This window comes from Myotis myotis, unplaced genomic scaffold (assembly GCF_014108235.1).
Source record: "Myotis myotis isolate mMyoMyo1 unplaced genomic scaffold, mMyoMyo1.p scaffold_m19_p_7, whole genome shotgun sequence".
Lineage (NCBI taxonomy): Eukaryota > Metazoa > Chordata > Mammalia > Chiroptera > Vespertilionidae > Myotis > Myotis myotis.
In genome coordinates this window covers 8,362,461-8,385,232 of record NW_023416379.1, presented here as the reverse complement: position 1 = coordinate 8,385,232, position 22,772 = coordinate 8,362,461, and the positions used below count along the sequence as shown (strand labels likewise).

The following is a 22,772-nucleotide window of genomic DNA, read 5'->3' as shown; positions in this document are numbered from 1 at the left end:
TGCTGAGCATACTGGAAAGAAGACAAATAAGTTAGCCCTCACACTCCCTAGCTGTACTCATGCCACGCAATAAAATACTCAAAATGCAAGTAAACTATAAATCCTAAAGAGAAAAAAAATGATTAAATTTTTGTAGGTGTTTAAAATAAAAGTTTGATTGGGATGCTTGCATTTCTTCAGATGTTATGGAATCAGTGACCAGAATAGAAAGCGTGTGGAAACCTACCCTGCACCACCAGAGGTCTCTGCCGCTGAGTGCTGGGTGAGGATTTCCTCTCCACGGCTGGCTACTGACCGGAGAAGGCTCTTCTGCTCTGCTAACTCCTGCTCCAACTCCTGCTCCAGGAAAAGAACAAACAAACACAGCTTGTGATTTCATGAGCATCATCTACAATCACGGTTCTATGTCTACAACAGCCTCAGAGAACGCGTGCATACATGTTTAAGTTTGCACGTTGCATAAAAGGTGTGGTGGAGGGAAAGGCTCACACATCTCTCCAAACTACTCTACAGCTGTTGTGGCTTTGATAAAACAGACCTGAAAAATCATGGAGGAAAAAAAAATAAAATAAAATAATGGAAAATTAACATTTTGCTGGGCAATGGTGCCCTCAAGTGGTACAACATGAACTTTCAATTTTCAAAATGAATACTGCCTTTTTCCCAGCTGAGACTGGTCCTTGAGAGCAGCTGTTCTTTAATTCCCCGCTTACTTGATAAGTTTATCAGTGAATTCAGTTTTACTTTTTCATATTTAGTGATAAATGCCTTTGCTCTTTGAAAAAATAATTTAATATGCCCGATTCATAAAGTTAAGGTATCAATGAGGAATCATTCTTATTCATCAAAGCTCATTATTTTCACTAGGCAATAATTTGCAATCCAATTTTGTGATGGTATTTACTTGAAAGTAGAAAATAAATTACATTTATTTTAAAAAACATGTAACTCAGACTTTCACCAATTCTCAGAGGCCTTCCTGAGGTTTTTATTATATAAAATAGTCTGGCCCTGACTGGTTTGGCTCAGTGGATAGAGTGTCGGCCAGCGGACTCAAGGGTCCCCAGTTCGATTCCAGTCAAGGGCATGTTCCTTGGTTGCAGGTACATCCCCAGTGGGGAGTGTGCAGGAGGCAGCTGATCGATGTTTCTCTCTCATCGATGTTTCTAACTCTCTATCCCTCTCCCTTCCTCTCTGTAAAAAATCAATAAAACATATTTTTTAAAAAATAAAATAGTCTGAAATTGGAGCAAGTCTGAAAATAGAGCAGATAATCTCTATACGGCAGATTTTAATTGTTACATTATTTGTAAAGCTTTTCTGAAAAGAATAGATTTTAAAATGAGCAAGCACAAAAGTAGAAAATAAAATAAAACAAACAAATAAAACCACAGAAAAATGGCCAAGCATTCCCGTGCACACGAGGAAATATGCTGAACCATTTAGCCGGGCTCTGCGAAGAGCAGACAAAGGTGCATTCTGTCTTTAGAACACAAGAAACTTGTTCTTCTAAGCCAGTGGTTCTCAACCTTCTGGCCCTTTAAATACAGCTCCTCATGTTGTGACCCAACCATAAAATTATTTTCGTTGCTACTTCATAACTGTGATGTTGCTACTGTTATGAATCGTTATGTAAATATCTGATATGCAGGAGGGTCTTAGGCGACCCCTGTGAAAGGGTCGTTCGACCGCCAAAGGGGTCGCGACCCACAGGTTGAGAACCGCTGTAAGCGTTTCTCTCCGGGGAGTGTTGGCACACTTGCAGGCTAGCGAGAGGTTAGGAAATGCTTTACTTTTTGTTGCTGGAGGCTGCTCTGTCGCTGGAGGGCCCATGTGGAGCGAGCTTGGGCCAGCCAGTCCTGGACACCAGGCCTCTGGGTGGCAGCTGGGTCACCGTCGCTATCCTCCTTCTCTTGCGCTGCTCCCTGTTTTAATGAGACAGAAATCAAGAGTCATCCACACACAGGAAAACCCTGACCAGGGCGGAGTGGCAGCTGCTTCAGTGTGGTCTCAATAATACCATTTAGATGGGAAACCATATTTTTTAAAAAATGGCCCTAGCTGGTTTGGCTCAGTGGAAAGAGCGCCAGCCTGCGGACTGAAGGGCCCCAGGTTCAATTCTGGCCAAGGGCACATGCCTGGGTTGTGGGCTCGATCCCCAGTGTGGGGCGTGAAAGAGGCAGCCAACCAATGATTCTCTCTCATCATTGATGTTTCCATCTCTCTCTCCCTTCCATGCTGAAATCAATAAAATAAATTAAAACAATGGTAACACAAAACCCATCAAACTTATGGCATTTGTAGGAGGAAGAACAATAAATAGACGATTATACTCAGACATATTTGAGGGCAATACTGCCTATTTAGAAGCTGGACTTTTTAGCTGACTGATGTGGTCACCAGACATTATTCCACAATATTTTCCAGAAGAACATAGTAATTCTAGATCTCATTTCCTCTACTCATACCACAAGGACCAGACCACACTGCCATTCACCGTCACCACTGGCTTCGACGAAGGAGAGATTCAGCACTAGCTGGTTTGGTTCAGTGGGCTGCAGACTGAAAGGTCCCAGGTTCGATTCTGGTCAAGGGCACATGCCCAGGTTGTGGGCTCGATCCCCAGAGGGGGATATGCAGGAAGAAGCTGATCAATGATTCTCTCTCATCATTGATGTTTCTATCTCTCCCTTCCCCTCTGAAATCAATAAAAATATATATTAAAAAATAAAAAATTTAAAAACAAATAAGTAAGGAGAAAACCCAACGTAAATCTGTATTATCTGGTAGGAATGTATCCTTCCTGCTTGCTTGTTCTGACGGGATTTGCAAGGCCCTAACGCACTCATATCAGAGTGGGATTTATTCCTACTGAGAGATTTTCTACTCACCTACGTGTATATGTCAGAGGATAAATTGCACAATTTGAATATAGCTCATTCACTAAGTACTTCTTAAGTACCTACTATGTGTCAACCACTGTTCCAGGCATTGGGGATATTTTTTCAAGAAGGAAGCAGACAGGGGCCCTACTGGGGAGACAAACAATAAGCAAGCAAGAGAAGGTAAGAGCTACAGAGAACAGGAAAGCAGATGATGGACAGAGTGAAGGGGAAAGGTTTCCGAGGCTGCTCCGTGCAGGCATCCTCAGAGACAGTTACACGGAGCCCAGAACAATGGCAAAGGTAGGGGGAGGGCCCTGCAGGCCCTGGGACCAGCAGAGCAAAGGCAGGGGAAGGAAGAGGCTTGGCATCTCATAGAGAGTAGCGCAGTGAAGGACCCAGTGTGTTTGGAGCAGGGTGGGGGCGGGGAGGGCAGAGATTTTATAGGTCATTTCATAGAGGAGTGGGCCTGCTGTCTAGTCGGGAGCGGCTGCTGCTGTCCTTTGGTTCTTTACTGACTTTGATCACAGAATGGGATCCAGCCACCACGCCGGCTCATCTGCCTGAGTGCCCACAAAGCCCCTTAGCTCCTCTTATTTTCAGAATTGCACTAACTATTGTGACTGGGGGAAAAGGGATTCTGGAAAGTTACCTCACAGGGTGTTTTGATCATAAATTCCTACCTGGGCCATTCAGGGTGGGAAGCCACTCCCCAGGCATACCTCTGCTTTAGGCAAGCCCTGCCATTGTGTGTGCGCATTTAGGTTAACACACCTGTGGACCAATCCCTGCCGCCTCCAGAGAGCGCATAACCTGTTCACTATCCTGTAACCCAGTCCCCGCCTTGCTTTTCCCACCTCCAGGTCACCTTTCTTTCCCCTCCTTTATTTCAAACGCATAAATGAAGCTTATTCTCCTGAGCTTTTGAGATCTTGCCATCCCTCCCTATATGTTGTCAGTTTCGTTCAAATAAACTCATAAAAATTCTCTGCATATTTGGACGTTTCTTACGTAGACACTATGACAGGGAAATAGGCGGTGTCTGTTTATCCTTCTATTCATTAAAATCCCATTATCAAAGTTGCTATAAGTGCCTGAAGTGAAATAAACTGAAGGAAACAAGGAAACAGTGAAACCTACAGGGAATGTTACCCATAATCTCTTCCCAGATTCTGAGCCACCTGAGCTCAGAGCAGTTTCCTTTAAGATGGTCCAGCTGCACAGCCAGAGCATGTGGTGCAGACAGAACAATGCCACCGCTCTGAAATACGCCATCGCCATGTTGCAGGGCCTTCGGAATGCGTGCTCAGTGACACCCCGCTGAGAATATTCCCACTCCTGCAGGAAAGCCTCCCACAGAAAAACAGTGACCTTCCTGAAGGTGGGGTGTGGGCTGAACGGACACTCCTCCAGGACTAACGCCCAGGCATTTCCACGTGAAGCAGATGCTCTCCACCGGAGAACGCACCACTGACCCAGAATTAGCTCTGACAGACCCGGGACCTCCTGACAAGGATGAGGCAGCAGGTCGACAGGGAAGCGGAGAGGACGACCCCAAAGGAGTCAGTGTAGGAGGCTGACCGCTGTCCCCAATCAGAGCCACAAACAGAGGTCAAGACCATGACCTGCTATCTCTCTTGGGTGGGATCCTATCACCTCCCCCTGCTTTGCTCTTAGAAAAGTTGTTTTCAGAGCTGAAGACGCACATGATAACGTCTCCGTTCCCCACCCCATCCTTCTAACACAGGTCAGGCCTGACTGAGAGCTGTCCTTTCAAAGCCCTCATGCCAAATGTGCGCCTAGAAAAAGGACAGCAGCAACGTCGGGTCTAAGGACAGCGTCATCACTGCCCAACACACACACACAAGTTCAGATTGTAAGACCGGCTAGACAGTCATATTTGACGAACTGAAGCCACAGCTTTAGAGAAAAGGGAACTAGGCAACCTGAGGGGCGGATGCCTCATCTGTATTTTCTAGGTGGTTAGGTTGGTTTTTCAGTTAGTTTTTCTCTGACCGATTTAGTCATTTTGAAACATAACCCTTGGACCACAGGAAGCAAAAGAAAGGATGGAGAATCCGGCTGGGATTGCATTCCTTCCCCTGGGATTTCATTCCTGGGATGAGGAGGCACAGACAGAAGGGATAAGGTAACAGCAGTCACCATCTCTGAGGTTTGATAGCAGTTTTCCCTCTTAGCTAGGGACTAGGAAGTAAATGACTTCGGTCCCCAGAGTCCCCCGTGGGCAGAGCTACCTAGCTGTTTATTTTGGAAATACTAGAACAGTAACTGCTTTTGCCAGGAACATTCCTTGGAAGATTAGCGAGGACTGGAGAATGCTAAACATTAAATAAAACATTTCTTTATAAAGCATTTAATTATTTATATAGGGCTAACTCACTGCTCCCTGGGGGGATAATAGCATGTGAAATGACCTAAGCTTCTTGTAAAAGAAAAGATAATGTAATTCAGGAGCTATTATCATATGCCAGTAAATCTGTGTCCCTTCACATAGAGAAAGAACCCATGGGGGAGGGGGAGCTAAAGAGGTTGGTTATTCATTGATACAAACAGAAGTCCAACTAGTTAGAGAGAATGGCCTTACCAGAGATGGCCACTTTATAAATACGTAGCTCTGAGAAATGAGGTGCTTAAGGCCCCACACGAGTTAGGAAGCTATCCCAGTCCTCCTGACTCTCGCCAACCCCAACTGAAGGGTCCAACTTCACTAACATCTACATTCGATGGAAGATGTCTTTCCGCCAACAGCCCTTAGTGAATCTCAGATCAATTCTACACGAACTTTCTACACGAAAGGGAACAATCCTTTTCATGGCAACAATAATACACACAGCACTCCTTTTAGTCCTACAACTGGAAAAATAATCTCTTCAAAAAGGTCTAATTATTTTTAAAAAAACAAGCCATCAAAATCTTACATGCTGGAAACTCATTAGATGAAAGACGGTAAAATGTATAAGTATTTTAAAAATGAACAATGACAAATTTCAAGGCAGTCAAGTAGTTTGCACAACAGTATCCACAGGATAGCTTATACCTGCAGGCTGCATCAGGATCTGACTCAATGTGAAGACCCTCTGCGGCCTGGGGCAGCACCTGCCAGGTGTGAGCAGCACAGGTGGCTGTCAGCAAGCGCAGCCCAGCCCAGACCAGTCTAGCCTTCGAGCACTCAGGAGGGCCTTTCCTCACAAAGAATTCGTTTTGCAGATTGTTAGCTGTTGTTATTCATTATTATAATCACTGTGATTTGAGTGCCTAGTATGAATATGACCTGCCTTAACATAATATTCTCAGGATATTTTAAAGTTAAATACTATTATCCCCATTTTACAGATGAGAAAACTGATCTGTAAGAAAGGGAAGTTCAAGGATCTCGCCCAGGTCTCTGGTGAATACCTGATGGGACCAAGCTGAGGGGGACGTTAGAACAGCAGAACCACCTCTGCCACCTGGATATGCTTTATTTGGCACACACATTATTTTTAAATTTTAGAATTAAGTTTTTCGAATTGGAAGATTTTAGATATAAATCCTCATTTCCTTTCTCTGGAAGACCTAGCAATGCTGACTGTAAATTCTTGTGTGCTGATAGCTGGAGCCGACAGCTGCTCCTCAGATGCTTGCCAAGGTCCTGGCTGGACCTGCTTCATGAGTTCACATTCCCTCCCCAGGCCCGAGGCCCTGGGATGTGTGCCCTTTTAATTCCCGATGCGCCCTTGAACCAATCCTCTGTCCCTTCCATTCCTACCTGCCTCAGGGGTCAGGGCCCAGCTGGAGCTTCATAAATGAGCTATCCCAGAGAAGAAACCATTGCTTCTAATAGTTTTCTATTGACTAAGTTTGATGTTTTCAATCATATAATCATGCCGTTAACAGAGAACTGAAGATAGGTAGGTTAGTCTGAAAAAATCATTACACCGAGAAAAAAGAAGCAAACACAGTGAATGGCCATTGAATTCCCACCACGACTTTTGTGGCCCGTCCCCGGCCAGCACCTGAACTCAGATATGGGTGTCCCCTTCCCTCCGATACTGGATCCTGTCCTCTCCCTCCTACACAAGTTGGTTCTTGCAATCTCACTTCTTTTTCATCAGGTTTTCCTCCACTGAGTTACAGTGGAACCTCGTTTCTCGAACTTCATTCATTCCAAGAGGCTGTTCGAGAAGCGATTTGTTCGAAAACTGAATCAGTTTTTCCCATTAGAAATAATATAAATTGAATCAATCCATTTCAGACCCCCAAATGATTCTGATTCAACCTTTCTTATATACCTGTCTAATGTACTGTTTGATATATAAATAATCACTTCTTTTCTTAAATTTATTGAACCACTCCCTACTAGCCTTGAAGGAATTTTTCAGATATCACTGCCTTGAGAATGCTATCCCCAGCTAATTGCTTTTCCTTTATCCAATCAATAACAATTTTCCTACCTATTCAATTGTCTGTGATTGCGGACAATAACAGTATGAAAGTTGCCTGGGGAGAAATCTGGGTAAAAGTGTTTTAGGGTTCTCTTATATGGATCTGGAGAGAGATTAAGATATAAACTTGGAATTTATTAGATATGCATGGTAAAAAGTAGAGGGCAAAAAAGCAAAGGAAAGCTCTCAGACAGTTAAAACAAAGGTAAAAAGGGATAAAAATAATAGAGCAGAAAAAATAGAAAACAAAAAGTTGGGTGATATAAGTTTAAACATATCAGTAATCACAATAAATATAAATGGATAAACTACCCTTTAAAAATAATGGATTTTTCTGATTAAAATATTTCAAACCAACAAAATACAGCTAAATGTTCTTTACAAGAAGCGAATCTACAACATAAGAACACAGAAAAGGTAAAATCAAAGGAAAGTTAAAATATAAACTAGGCAAATATTACCTACCAAAAGCTCTAGTAATATAAAACAAAAATCACTATAAAGGAATGTTAAGGTCACTACATGATAGTAAAAATGTTCAATTCACCTGGAATACATGACAAGCCTAAAGTTGTGGGTCCTAAATAAAAGTCTAGGTATATCTGAAAAGCAGAATGTAGGAGGCATAAAAGAAAAATGTGAAAATGTTATAGGATACCTTGATTTATGAACCACGTTTACATTTTTTTAAATTGTGTCTTTGCTAGATTTTGCTATTTCTTTCTTTTCCTACACTGCAACCTTCAGGTCTACAGATTCAAACAGTCCTTATAAAACCTATTTGAAAATCTATGCCAAAGTTTGTGTAATGCAGGTAGGTACATAAGTATGTATCATTCCCCACCTTTTCCTTCAGTGGTTCTCAACCTTCCTGATGCCGCGACCCTTTAATACAGTTCCTCATGTCGTGGTGACCCCCAACCATAAAATTATTTTCGTTGCTACTTCATAACTTTCATGTTGTTACTGTTATGAATCCTAATGTAAATATCTGATATGCTATATGTGTTTTCTGATGGTCGCGACCCACAGGTTGAGAACCGCTGCTTTATATGGGCGGGCTCAGAAAAGGCATGCCAGCAACGCACAAGGATCCGGCGGTCCTTGCAGCATCGCCTCGCTGTCAGGGCTGGAGCCTCACCTGGATGTTCAGCTGCTTGTCCTGCAGGGCTCTCTGAAGCTCCAGGAGACTCCCCTTGAGGGTTCTCAGCTTCACGGCCAGCTGCTCGGCCTCGTCCTTCGTGTGGGCCTTGCCCTCCAGGAGCAGGTTGTCATTGTGGACAGAGAGCTCCGACAGGGCCGCCACCTTCTGCTCTATTTCCACCAGCATGTTCTGGGAGCACAGAGATAAGGGTGAAACTCACACACCCTGCCGGCCTCTACAAAGACCGTTTCCCGCAGCGAGACGCAACACTTCCTTACGTCTTTCATCCAAAGAATACGTCTTCAGGGTTTTTTCCCCTAGGTTCCCTACAGCCTTGAACAGTATATACAGATTTTTAAAAATACCTTGAGCTTCTAAGTTTTTCTCTTATTTAAGATTAGATATTATATAATAAAAATATATTGAAAAACAGCACATGGGAAGCCCACTTTAGATAGGCAACAAGATGGGGAGAAAAAGACCATTTTTAGAGAAGGGACCCATGGAAGCAAAGTGCCCAGAGCCCCAAACGTCACACAATGTGGCCCCAATTCTGTGTAATAGCCCCCACTGTAATTATACACCTGGCTCAAATACTAGATTTAAATTGACTAAGGAAGTGTTATATATTTGTGTGATTCCATATGCTTCTAGATTCTAAAAATATTGCCAAAAGATGATTTTAGTACTTTGTAAAAAGTCCTGAAATATATTATTGGAATTATGGACTTTATGTATAATGATAAAAATAGAGGTATCCGAAGGGAGTGGAGGGAGTAATGACAAACATATTTTGAAGTGCATGTGGCAATTTCAAGTGCCAAAAGGAAATGCTAAAAATAGATGTCTCTTCAGAAAGAAACTTTAAAAAAAATGGTCTAAAGAATAGAAAACACTGGCATGTAGCTCTCTATTGTTTAGCATCAAAGCAGAGAAGAACAATGTCTTCAATACACACAGGTAAATTGCCCAAGAATTAAAAAATTCAAATTATAATAGTCAATACTACAATAAATATCGAATCATAAAAGGAATGGCCAAAATGGACTACTACCTATTTAAAAAAAAAGACAACGTTCATCAACGAACGGTTTGTACATAAGTGTGTATCATTCCCCACCTTTTGTGTATTTCCTCTGATGTCAAATGGGATAAATACGAAGTCATGCTTACTGATATTTAACCCTGCAGATTAGGTAGGATTTTCTAGAAACTTGCTAGTTAGTTAAATGAAAGAGCTTTTAAAACATACGTCACCCATGTGTGAGGTACAATATGTGGATAATCTTTGAAATTCAATGACTGGCACAGGGAGTTCATTATCTATTCTCTATACTTACGTGTGTGCTTGAAATTTTTCATGACATAGAGGTAAGACAATCTATAATCATAAAAGCATAATATGCTAATTAGGCCAAACAGCTGAACGACCTTCCAGGTGTCATTCCAGATGTCCTTCCAGATGACCTTCCAGATGAAGCCGGGGCTACAAGGGCTGAGGCAAGCCACTGTGGCTGCGAGGGCCGAGCCACTTGCATGAATTTTGTGCATCGGGCCTCTAGTAATAATATAATGAAAACCTTAATGTCATTGCATCTACCTTAATTCCTAGGGACCTCACATCAGAGTATCTGCTCCAAAAGACACCTTCTTGTGTTCAGTCTGTCTGCCTCAAACTGACAGTTTGACCAAGTTTGTAAAAATTAAATATCAGAATTAGAACGAACATTGCAACAGAGCACCTAGGGACACCTCCTACTGTATTCATCCACAGTCTGATGCACTGACACCAGTTCTTCTCATTGGCTCTGAATGTCTTATTAGCACCAAATACAGGCACTCTAAGTGTTTTGGTATCTATGATCTTTTAACAATTTCCTTTAGGAAGTTGAAGATTTTCTAAAATTGGGAACTTACTGGTAAAATTTTTCAAAAGACTGAGTTGAAGTCTGAATTTCATTTAAGCTTGTATAAGGTATTGTTTGCCTACTCTCTAAATATGTGAAGTATATGGCCTGGAAAAAAATCGTATATCTGTATCAAGCCTTTTTACCATTATGTTTTCACATCTGAGAATATGCTTTGTGATGTTGACATGTTCCTTCAAGATCATTTCTGTACCTGGCAGTCCACCAGCTGGGCCTCCATGTCCATGGGCTCCGTGGAGGTGCCCAGCGCGACGTCCAGAGTGGCCTTAGTGCTTAAGAGCCAGTGGTCCAGCTTGTCGACTTCAGAGCGGTACCTCTGCAGGGCCTGTTCCTGCCTCTGTTCCTCCAGCTGATCATTTAACTTCTCCTAATGAATTAAGCAGAATGTCACATAGATCCCCCGAAGGTAAAATCATTAGGATTCAACACAAGAACAATGATCTCATCTCTGGCTGCACACCAGAATCAACTGTGAAACTTCAAAGAAGACAAAAACAAAACAAAACATACACAAAAAAAACTATCCTTGGCCACATACCAGAGCAATAAATCAGAATTTCTGGAGGTGAGTCTCAAGATTCATATTTTTAAAAATCTTTCCCTTTGATTCTAATGTACAACTAGAGTTTAAGTATTCTTACATAATACAGGACCAGGTAGATAATGTGAATGATGAAAATTGATCAAGGATTAGAACAAAACAATGGCATAAAATGGTGGGTTGGAAATAGGTACATGACCCCAATGTGGGGAAACTGTAGGGAGCAGTGGGGACTGTGACAAACTGAAAAACATATGGTCCACCTAGAAAGCAAGCATCATGAATTTCAGGCAATTGATTCCCTGCAAGAAGAAGTGGCCCAGTGTTACTAGTTTCTTGAATGAAAGAAGAAATTCTTTTTGGTGTTGTTATTGTTAAATCTCTGTGTGGTTTTATTCAATGATGGCAAATAATTCATATTAAAAAAAAAAAAAACACACCAAGCCAATCATTTAATTTTAATTTTGAAACTCCACAAGTGTTTCATAGAATGACTGGGGATAATATTAATACATTAAAAAGTTAATTCTTAAAATAAGGTACTCTAAATACCTTATTTTAAAATTAATTTATAAATAACATTATTTTTAAATTACATGAAAAATAGTTTAACATAAACTTTAAATAAAGCAGACACATTGATTTTAAATTTATTCCGAACAAGAAGTACATGAATATATTATCTGACTAATCTTATAACAGGTAAAACTAGAAGGAGCCTACACACCCAACAATAGGACCATGTTTAATTGAATAATAGTATAATCATCAGCCAAATAAAATAATATTAAGTTCATGTAATAAGATATGTATTGAGAACTGATTATATCCCAGAGGTACAAGGAGCCAGATACTCTAAAGCAGTGGTTCTCAACCTTCCTAATGCCGTGACCCTTTAATACAGTTCCTCATGTTGTGGTGACCCCCAATTTCATTGTTAAAAATTAAACATAATTAAAGCATAGTGATTAATCACAAAAACAATATGTAATTATATGTGTTTTCCAATGGTCGTAGGTGACCCCTGTGAAAGGGTCGTTCAATCGCCAAAGGGGTTGCGACCCACAGGTTGGAACCGCTGCTCTAAAGGATTTTGTGGAGTCTCAGGTCTAATGTCCTATATATTTAGGGCCAGAAATGATGAGAAATAATAAAGCAAAAATAAACTTTCATGAATCAGTGTGCTTGAATTGGCTAACACTGACTAAAGATTTATTCTTCACAGCATTAGTAATAGTATTCATAACATGCTCTTATTTAAACCCCAGAGGCCCAGTGCACAAAATTAGTGCACAGATAGGGTCCCTAGGCCTGGCTGGTGATCATGGCTGATCTGTGAGGCAACCAGAGGGGCGATTGGGGGCCCCCCACTGGCACCCACCTTGACTGGCCTGGGGCCTGTGGGCTGGGGGCAGCTCCTGCATTGAGCATCTGCCCCCTGGTGGTCAGTGCTCATCATAGAAACCAGTCGTTCCCCTGGTTGTTCCACTGGTCATTCCACCGTTTGGTCGATTTGCATATTAGGCTTTTATTAAATAGGATAGCAAACCACTGTGCAAACCTTCCATAATTATTCTTCATAAGGCCCATGTCTACCAACTATGTGCTTTCTACATTCTCAACTTTTCATGCTGAAATGAGGCAAAAAGGGGTGAGAAGATGCATTTCTGGCTACACACTGACTCAGTGCTCCATTCATGAGATCCTCCCTGAGACATAGTACCAGCTCCTCATGTGTGAGGAACAATGAAACTGTACATCATTCCCAGCCCCTGTAGCTTAGTGGTTGAGCATTGACCTATGAACCAGGAGATCATGGTTTTATTCCCAGTTAGGGTTTCGGCCCGATTCCCAGTAGGGGACATGCAGGAGGCAGCCAATCAATGATTCTCTCTCTCTCTCCCTCTTCTGTCCTCTCTGAAATAAATAGAAATATATTTTTTTTTTTAAAAGAAAAACTGTACGTCACAAAGTAAGCCAGGCATTTGTCAACACAACTCTAAGGGACATGGACATGTGGGGCTTCCAAGTTATGTTACCTCCAAAAGCTGTCGTTTCCCTGACGCCTTCATCTTGATGGTGGACATGCGCTCTGCCAAGACGGTGAGCGTGGACTGCAAGGCCAGTTGCTCTGCGGGGTCAGACTCCGGGGACTCAGACACCAGCTCTTCTGCGAGGGATGCCTGCAGCTCGCTGATTTCATCTTGGAGCATGAGGATCTCATCCATCAGTGCCTGGGGGAAAGACGGGAATCACACTCAAGTCCGGATTTCTGGGGACTGAGAAATCCTGTCGCCAGCTCAGTCTCCCATCAGTTGAGATGAGTGGGTATATTTCACTCAAAGCCATTTAACCAGCAGATAGGGGGCCTAACACAAGTTCCAACATGAAAGTCCCAGACGACCTGTCAGAAAAGTTCTGATTTCAAAACAACGTGTGTCATTAAATTAAATGAATTTGAACAAGTTCATGAATCTTTCTGGTTTTCAATAGGCTCATCTATAATCTAGGGCAGTGATGGCTAACCTATGACACGCGTGTCAGAGGTGACACACGAACTCATTTTTTTGGTTGATTTTTCTTGGTTAAATGGCATTTAAATATATAATATAAATATCAAAAATATAAGTCTTTGTTTTACTATGGTTGCAAATATCAAAAATTTTCTATATGTGACACGGCACCAGAATTAAGTTAGGGTTTTTCAAAATGCTGACACGCCAAGCTCAAAAGGTTCGCCATCACTGATCTAGGGGGCGGGGCATGCTCAATTCATGCTCGCATCTACAATTCCATGTTGAATATAAAATTCATCACTTTCTTCCTCCACACGATTTTTCCCATTCCCACTCCCAAGTTCCCCAGGTTTGAGACAGTCATGTGTTTTAATCCCAAACTCACATTATACAAGATAGGAGCAATCTGTCACCTGTCCGCATGTCATCACCCTCTCATTTTTCTCCTTCGCTTCCCAAGCTAACATTTGCCATTTCACAGGGCTGATTTCCAGCCCCTCTTTCCTCACTCTGTATCTGTCCCAGGTGAGGGCCATTCCCAAGGCTTTCAATGGTTTCCAAGGCTGAACGCCTCCAAAGGTGCATCCCTAACCCAGACATCCATCCTAACAACAGGCTCGTATATTCAACTTACACATCTCATGGGTATCTCCATCCTATGACGTGTGGAGCCTGCCTCCTCCCCTTCCTTCTCCACCTGAATAAAGGAGCCGCCCTTCTGGCCATAGTTCCACCTCCAGACCCAGGGGCCATTCCTCACACTTTCTCTACTTCACTGGCTCAATCCAATCCCACACCAAATCCAAATGCTTGCTTGTGTGTCTGTGTATCTCCTATCCTCCACCCTCAGTCAGAGCCTAGTGTTGGGGCTACCTGCTCACATTCTCGTCTCTCCAATCTCCTCTTCACCAAGTGATTAGAGCGAGCTTTTAAAAAGGTAAATCAGACCCTCTCATTCACCTGCTTTAAGATACTTAGTGGCTTATCATCTGTAAAGTAAAATCCAAGCTCCTTCCCACGTATTTGTCTGGCCTTACCCCTGCCTACCTCTTGTACTACACTCTCTCCCAGCTCCTATATTCTTGCCTTCATATTAATGACTCCAGGACCCTCGGCAATCTATTTACTTATTTACTTGTTGAATTTATTGGGGTGACATTGGTTAATAAGATTATATAGGTTTTAGGGGTACAATTCTATAATATGTCATCTGTATACTGTATTATGTGTTCACCACCCCAAGTCAGGTCTCTTTCTGCCACCTTTGTGCTCCCTTTACCCTCTCCTACCCACCCTCTGACCCCCCCTTTCCCTCTGATAATCACCATCCTGTTGTCGATGAGGTTTTCTTTATTTTTTTGTTTTTGAAATATATTTTTATTGATTTCAGAGAGGGAGAGGGAGAGAGATGGAAACATCAATGATGAGAGAGAATCATTGATCAGCTGCCTCCTGCACGCCCCCCGCCCCCCAACTGGGGATCGAGCCTGCAACCCCAGCATGTGCCCTTGACTGGAATCGAACCTGGGACTCTTTAGTCCACAGGCTGACACTCTATCCACTGAGCCAAACCAGCTAGGGCTGTTTTTTGCTTAATCCCTTCAACTTTTTCACCTAGCCCCCCAATGGTTTCCCCTCTGACAGCTGTCAGTATGTTCTCTGTATCTATGAGTCTGTTTCTATTTTGTTATTTTATTTTGTCCATTAGATTCCACATATAAGTGAAACCATATGGTATTTGTCTTCCTCTGATTATTTCACTTAGCATAATGCTCTCCAGGTCCATCCATGCTCAGCAATTTTTGTAAAGTAGCAAGCACCCTGTTTTCCCGATTAACGTCAATCATAATTATACATGGTTTTTATTTTCCATTTTTCATGCTTTATGACTTGCTGTGTAGCTGTAATCATGGCAGGAGGGAGTCTTACTTGGGATTTAAATGTGTGTTAGAAAACAGGCCTTACAGCAGAAGGGGCTTTGTATTCGCCAGTGTTTCATAGTTCCCAGTGTTCCCCAGGTGCCTAATCCCCATCTCTTCACAGGACTGCAGGCTTCCCTGTGAGCACGGTGCCTTCTCCTGTAGGCTCTCAACAAATATTAACAAAACAAATAAGTAGAACTTCTCTTTCCCTGATATCAAGTGTCATCAGGTTTAACTGGATTTTTAGCGATGACACTGACATTAGTAGATACACCTAGGAAGTGCACACACTAAATGCACAGCTCTGTGAAGTCTCACCAACTGCACACACCCATGCTCCCACCCCCCTGATCGAGAAGGAGAACACGCCCAGGACTATACGCCCCCTGACCCTGCTCCCTGTCAGTCTCTCCCTCCTTCCCAAGAATTGCCAGCCAGGGTGTTGGCTGGTAAATGTCCGGGTTATTTTTGCCTGTGTGGGCTCTGGATAGTGAAATCACCCCTGATGTACTGCTTCGTGTCTGGCTTCTTCCACTCCCTGTTGGGACTGTGAAAGTTCTTGTGCTGCCTCATGTAGAAAGAGCTGATCATCTTCATCGCTGTAGCGTATTCCACAGTCACGTGGTTTGTGATCTTTTCCATGTCAGCCTTTCTAGTGGGTTCATAGAGGTGATCTCATTGTCCTTTAATCTGCATCTCCCTGATGACTAATGAGATCGAATGCTTTCCCTATGTTTGTGGCCACCTGAACATCCTCTTTGGTGACCGCCCGCTAAAAACCTCCTGCCCATTTTCTAGTGGATCCTGCCCTTTTCTTGCGGAGGTGTGGGTTGTTTGTTTACTCCAGATAAGAGTGCCTGTGTCTCTTTTGGTTCTGCGTATTGCAAATATCCGCCCCCATTCTGTAATCTGGGTGTCCCTTAATGGGAAAACACTTGCTTAATGGTCCCTTTTCGTAGTTTGATGTACCAGCATTTTCCTCTATTAAAAAAGTTAGGTGCCCTAGCCAGTTTGGCTCAGTGGATAGAATGTCTGCCTTCGGACCAAAGGGTCCCGGGTTCGATTCTGATCAAGGGCATGTACCTTGGTTGCGGGCTCCTCCCTGGCCCATGCCCTGGTCAGTGCTTGTGCAGGAGGCAACCAATCGATGTGTTTCTCTCTGTCTTTCCCTCTCTCTTCCACTGTCTCTAAAAATCAATGGAAAAATATCCTCAGGAGAGGATTAACAACAACAACAAAATGTTAGGGCTTTTGGTGTCCTATTTAAGTGATCTTTGCCTGCCTCAAGGTCACGAACATATTCTCACATGTTTCTTCTAGAAGAATGCTATTCAAAGTGTGGTTGAAAAAAAAATGGCATTAGTCTGCAAAATGTCTGTCACCAGTTCATGACCAGGTAACGATAAAATAGGTAAATGTTAGGAAACTTTATAGCAACCTGACATTGACCTGATAGCCAAGAAGTATTTTATTTTATTTTATTTTATGTTACAAAGATAATGGTTTGTGATGGGCTAGAAAGTTTAAATAAAATTTTTTAAAGGTTATTTATTACAGATAGTTTGAGAAGCACTGTTGGAAAACATTTTATTTTCCCTTCACATTTAGATCTACAATCCACCTGAACTTAATTTTGGTGTCCAATGTAGGTAGGGGGGTCAACAATTTTTTATCTGGATAGCCAACTAACCCTGCATTATTTATTAAAAATGATTTTTTACTCAGTGCTTTGCAGTCTAATTTTTGACATAAGCCAAGTGTCTGTGTAGATGTGAGTGTGCTTCTGCCTTCCAATTCTGTTCCATGGACCCTTTGGCTGGCTGTCTGTGCCAATACCACACTCCCATAAACACTATAGCGTTGTAAGTCTCACTCTAAATGATACATCCTTCAACTTTACTCATCTTCTTCAAGGTTACATCAGCTATTCTTGACCCTTTCAAAGTTCAATATATATCTTTTCATACATTTGCCATATATTTTAGAATTAGCTTGTCAGTCTCCACCAAAGAACTTACTGGGATATTATAACTGGATTGTAATGAATTACACTGATCTTGCTTCCTATACATTCAAAATGCTTTTTGACCTGGGCGGAGTGGCTTACTGGCTGAGGGTTGACCTATGAACCAGGAGGTCATGGTTGGGTTCCAGGTCAGGGCACATCCCCAGTGCAGGAGGCAGCTGATCCAATCAATGATTCTCACTTATTATTGATGTTTCTATTTCTCTCTCCCTCTCCCTTCCTCTCTGAAATCAATAAAAAAATATTTTTAAAGATGCTTTTTGTCCAGTAAATTATTTCATACTACCTTATAATAACTTCTTGGTATTTGATTGCCAAAAAATATAACATTTTCATTATTTGGTCTGTTTAATTTAAAGGCTTCTCCATAACTAGTTGGACCGCATTGTCTTTTTCTGCATTGACCCTCTGTTGAGCAAGAATAGCCCCCTCACTATTGCACACCTGTGGCTTTCCTCACAAGCACATTTATAGTGCCTTCTACCCACTCCTGTTGCCATTCCAAATTTTCAAAATCTGCCTCTCCCCAAAGACCTGCAAGAGGTTCCTTCTAGCACTTCCCACTGCTGTAGCCCACAATCACTTTTTTAAAATTTTCTTTTTGGTGCAGTATCTTGGTAATCCACTCTACCCTATAGTAGGTTTTTTAAACCACAAATTAGTGAAAAAAGTTCATCTATTTCAGCTGTGCACATAGTAGATGCTCAACAGATCTGGTTGAACTCATTCTTACTCTTGACAGAGAAAACATGTATCTGAATCATGAAGCAACAGCAACAACAAAAGCCTCCTCATTTAATCTCAGTCGCTTTGACCAATCAAAGGTAGAGTGAAGTCACCAGCTTCCGTTTCCAGCTCGCAAGGTTCTGAGGCAGCTCCCTGAATGCTCTGAAGATGTAATGAAAGAACTCGGAAATGAGAGATTCTAGCACGGTTAGGTTTCATCCTGTGAGGGTGGAGCCTCTCTATTCATGCTTCTGTTTACTCTCAAGGGAGAGCGGATATTTTTGGAAGACAGCTACAGTTTTTCACAGCCAAGCTTCCTGGGGTTTTCTCTATGGGTGATGAAATGCTTTTGTAAATGCCACAGAATCATACACTTTAAAATGGTTACTGCTATAGGATGTGAATTTCACTTCAATTTTATTACGAAAGGATCCAGCCAGCAGTCAAATAGGCCTTCACCCCATAGCCCTGTCTCGGCTGGTGGCCAGCTGCTTCCCCAGGATGTCTGACTCAAAACTGAGGAGAGGAAGATGAAAGGCAAGTCTTTGGGCTTCTGACTTGTGGTGAGAAGCGGGCGTGTGCATGACACTTTCGTGGTTTAGAGAACTAACTACCTTGAGCTTCTCTAAAATGACTCACTCTAGAGAGAACATGGTTTGGTTCAACACCAAATGTAAACATGAATTTCATGGTGACTTTCAGAACTACCTACAGCATCATAGTTCATTTCAAATGTTGAGTGGCTGTACATATTAACACCAAAACAAAATAACCTCAGAGCTCTGTCTACTATCCATCACTGAGCTTGGTGAGGCAGAGACCACACACTCCCACCAAGTGTTAGCTGCCTATGACAATGGAGGTCCCATCACAGAGGGCTGAATGCTCAGAACAACAGCCACAAGCCAGAGTATGAGTCCATGAATGTCTGAAAATGTAATCTGTCAAACATATCCTTTGTATAGAGGATAACAGGAAAGTCACAGTATTCCACCCAAATTCAGTAGATCTGGACAAAAGTTTAAAGGAATAATGTAGGAATTCAGTTAGCTCTCAAAAGAAACATGAATGCTTCTGAGCGAGTGTTGGGGAAGAAATAACAACTGAAGTGTTTGTATTAATTTCTAGGAAATATAAAAAAAACGTACTGGACTTTCTCACCCACATCAGCTGGAATTTAGAACAGTGATTCTACAGTAGTGCTTGGACACTTTTTAAAATCTATTTTATTGATTTTAGAGAGAGAGGAAGGGAAAGAGAGAGAGAAAAAAATTTCAATGATGAGAGAATCATTGATTGGCTACCTCCTACAGGGGATCAAGCCGCAACCCAGGTATGGTGCCCTGACTGGGAATCAAACGGTGATCTCCTGGTTCATAGGTTGATGCTCAACCACTGACTGAGCCACACTGGCTGGGCAGTGCTTGGAATTTTTTAAGTACCATTCCAGAAGCTAAGAACCAATTTAGACACTGTGATACCATGAGCTTTTCATGTGGGCAGCTCTGTCCCAGAATTTGTAGAACATAGATTCTGACAGCAAAAAGTAGGTCAGATGGAAAATGTCAGATTTGTGTTTACATGAGACATTATACATTACTTATACTTCTTTCCCTCTCATTAGAGCAGTGGTTCTCAACCTGTGGGTCACGACCCCTTTGGGGGTCGAACGACCCTTTCACAGAGGTCACCCAAGACCATTGTGCATATCAGATATTTACATTACAATTCATAACAGAAGCAACATTACAGTTATGAAGTAGCAACTAAAATAATTTTATGGTTGGGGGTCACAACATGAGGAACTGTATTTAAAGGGCCAGAAGGTTGAGAACCACTGCATTAGAGCATTAACATAATTGTTAAGCTCAAATAGGCAGTCATCATTGAATTAGCTCCCTCTCCTCACTGCTATGATTGCTAGCATTACCACTCTCAACTTAGAAAGAGAAAAAGTCACATGGTTGGTCCTCATTACAAGAAAAGTTACAGACTCATTTCTAATTTACAATACTTAGCATTTATATACAATTTTGAGCTTTCTCCATTAAATCCATTGAACAAAATAATAATTTGCTCTATGCTTAGCTTGTGTGTGTTTTCATGGGAATGCCTGGAGGCATGGAGGTGGTGGTGACTGGGAGCTAATTTGCATTTTCAATCAGCAACTCTATTCTATAATTTCACCAGGCAGATCACCAGGGCAAATCACCAGGATCCTGTTTTCACAAAGATTCTAAGCCCTGTTTGACCCAGGGAAGGGTTTTTGTGTGTTTTTTTTTTTGGGGGGGGGGGGGGCGGGGGTGTCAGTCACCTGGGACATAAGAATGGTGAGCCTTGAACAAAGGCAGAGAGGACCCGGAAGGAGAGAGAGGTGAGCTGTGTGATCCTCTCCAGAAACATGGGCTTCTGCTAATCTAAGTGAGTGACACTCAAATTTACTCTATTCCAGCCTTCAGATAATTTATTAGAGTTTTGTTTTGTTTTGTTTTTAATCCTCACCTGAGGATATTTTTCCATTGATTTTTAGTGACAGTGGGAGGGAGGGGGAGAGACAGAGAGAGAGAGAAATATCGATGTGAAAGAGACACATCATTGGTTGCCTCCTGCACACGCCCCGGACCAGGGCCAGGGATTGGACCTGCAACCCAGGTATATGCCCTTGACTGGAATCAGAACCCAGGACCCTTCAGGCAATAGGCAGATGCCCTATCTACTAAGCCAAACTGGCTAGGGCAGCCTTGGGATAATTTATGCCAAATTCCTTTGGAAGCTCAAAGGGAGCTGTGATGGAATGGAGAGAGGTCCCCGCCAGGGACGGGGAAGCATGGGTGATGGGGTGGGGGTTGCAACGCTGTAGACAGAGCCCCAGGAGCACACTGAGGCTGCGTGAAAAACCCCTTCAGATGACAACGAGGTGGCCCTGACAATCAGAAAACTGGGGCGTCAGTTAAAGAGGACTGTGGAGCTCAGGGAAAACCACATTGTAATAGACACCGAAGTCCCTGACTATCCTCACGATTGGTTTGGTTTAGGTAAACAGAGGTTAATTTTAATTTTATATATTTATGTATGGCACCCTCGCCAAACCAGACTGACTAGGGGTGACTTTGGGAAACAGAAAGACCCAAAATAAGGCCTCAAATGGATGCTAGGCACTTTGATCTCTATCTTACAAAGTCACAGAAGTGTCAAAAACCTGAAGTCATATTCTCAGTACGCTGTCTCTAGATAAAATGCCTTTATTTTCATGCTATTACTGCAAGCTCCTATATTGTAAAAGAATGCCATTTCACCTTAGACCGCACACATGAACAAACAAGATATTCCAAGGTTCTGAAACTACACAAATGCAAATTAGGGGAAAGATAAACGTGTACTTGGTAGATACACATAGCACGTCATGCTTTTATAGCTCTTAATTTGCATCTAAAAATATTTTCCTTTTCCTCTGCTTTCAATAGGGCTGTCACATGCCCCTGAGCTTTGATCGGGGCAGACAGCACTTCCCCACATCATGGTGATGATATTTAGGTGAACGTAAGCGTCGTACCCTTGCACCTCCTTTATACCTGATCGTGCATTAACAGTGCACCTGACAGAATGCTAAAGCGTGACCCAGATTTTAACATATGCACTTTCTTATCATGCATTTTAAATTGGTGCATTTTAAACAATAGCTTTCTGGGTTAGGTTGATATAATTGTCTCTTTCTCATAGAATGTTATAGCTTTGCCTAGTTTACGTAACCTTTTAAAAAAGAATTCAAGGCAAGAACAAGCACAAGATCATAACTTAGAAGCCCTTACTCTTCAACTGTTTCTTTGCCCATTGAAGTCTGAGAGCTATTCTCCTAAGTGATAATGGGAGGTGCTGGGCACATGGTTAAGTTTCTTAGAACAGCAATACCCAGAGAAGGTAGATGGAAGGGTGTCTTATTCTTACAAAATAAAGGAAATACAAGCATGGAATAGACATATGCAATACTTTCAACAATAAAGATTTTAAAAAAATAAAAGGAACTACGCTTTGTATAATAAAAATAAAAAAGCAACATCAATGCATGCAGCATCCTTTCATTAGGTTCAAGGTCTGACTTTCTTTCTTTCTCTCCTCCATCCCGCCCTGAAGCAGGAGTGGAAACCACCAGCATCTGGAACCTTGTTTACTCGGTGAGAACTGAGACAGTGAAAAAATGTCAGTCTGCTCTCGCCACACACGCTCGGCCGGTGACCAGTCACAAGCGTGCACCTATGAAGTCATGCAGGAAACTGAAGTCACTGCTATTTTTACCTGATGCTCAGCCATCTGGCTCTCTGGACTCCGGCCCGGCTCCAGATTCTCACCGAGTTTCAGCTCGATGGCCTCCATCTTCGTGGAGATGGCCTGGAGGGAGTCCTGGTACCGCTGCTGGCGTTCCAGAGCTTCATAGAGCGTGCGCTGCTTTTCACTGATCTAAAGCAGAAAAGGGATATTACCAAACGCTTCCTCGCCCTTTATCTTCTAGGTTATGACACTGCTTTCCTCACTGCTTTCCCTCTGTGGCCCAATAGAGGGTGGTCAGCGGTGCAGGGCATGTGCAAACTCTCTGTGTGGATTGCAAAAGGCCACCACGAAGGTCATGGGTGTCTGGTGGGCTCAA

General features: G+C 42.4%; 1 protein-coding gene across 13 annotated transcripts in view; it reads right to left on the bottom strand.

Moving 5' to 3' along the window:
- Positions 1-22,772, bottom strand: part of SYNE1 (spectrin repeat containing nuclear envelope protein 1) — a 387,376-nt gene that overhangs the window by 111,383 nt on the left and 253,221 nt on the right. For 12 of the 13 annotated variants that reach the window (XM_036316912.1, XM_036316911.1, XM_036316914.1 and 9 more), the window contains 6 exons: positions 22,424-22,585; positions 12,980-13,174; positions 10,593-10,766; positions 8,469-8,660; positions 1,794-1,925; positions 227-336 (listed from right to left, as the gene is read on the bottom strand). In XM_036316912.1, coding sequence (XP_036172805.1) covers positions 227-336; positions 1,794-1,925; positions 8,469-8,660; positions 10,593-10,766; positions 12,980-13,174; positions 22,424-22,585 — 965 coding nt within the window. Of the gene's footprint in view, positions 1-226; positions 337-1,793; positions 1,926-8,468; positions 8,661-10,592; positions 10,767-12,979; positions 13,175-22,423; positions 22,586-22,772 lie in introns of those variants that run through there. The other variant, XM_036316924.1, reaches the window with a different exon arrangement.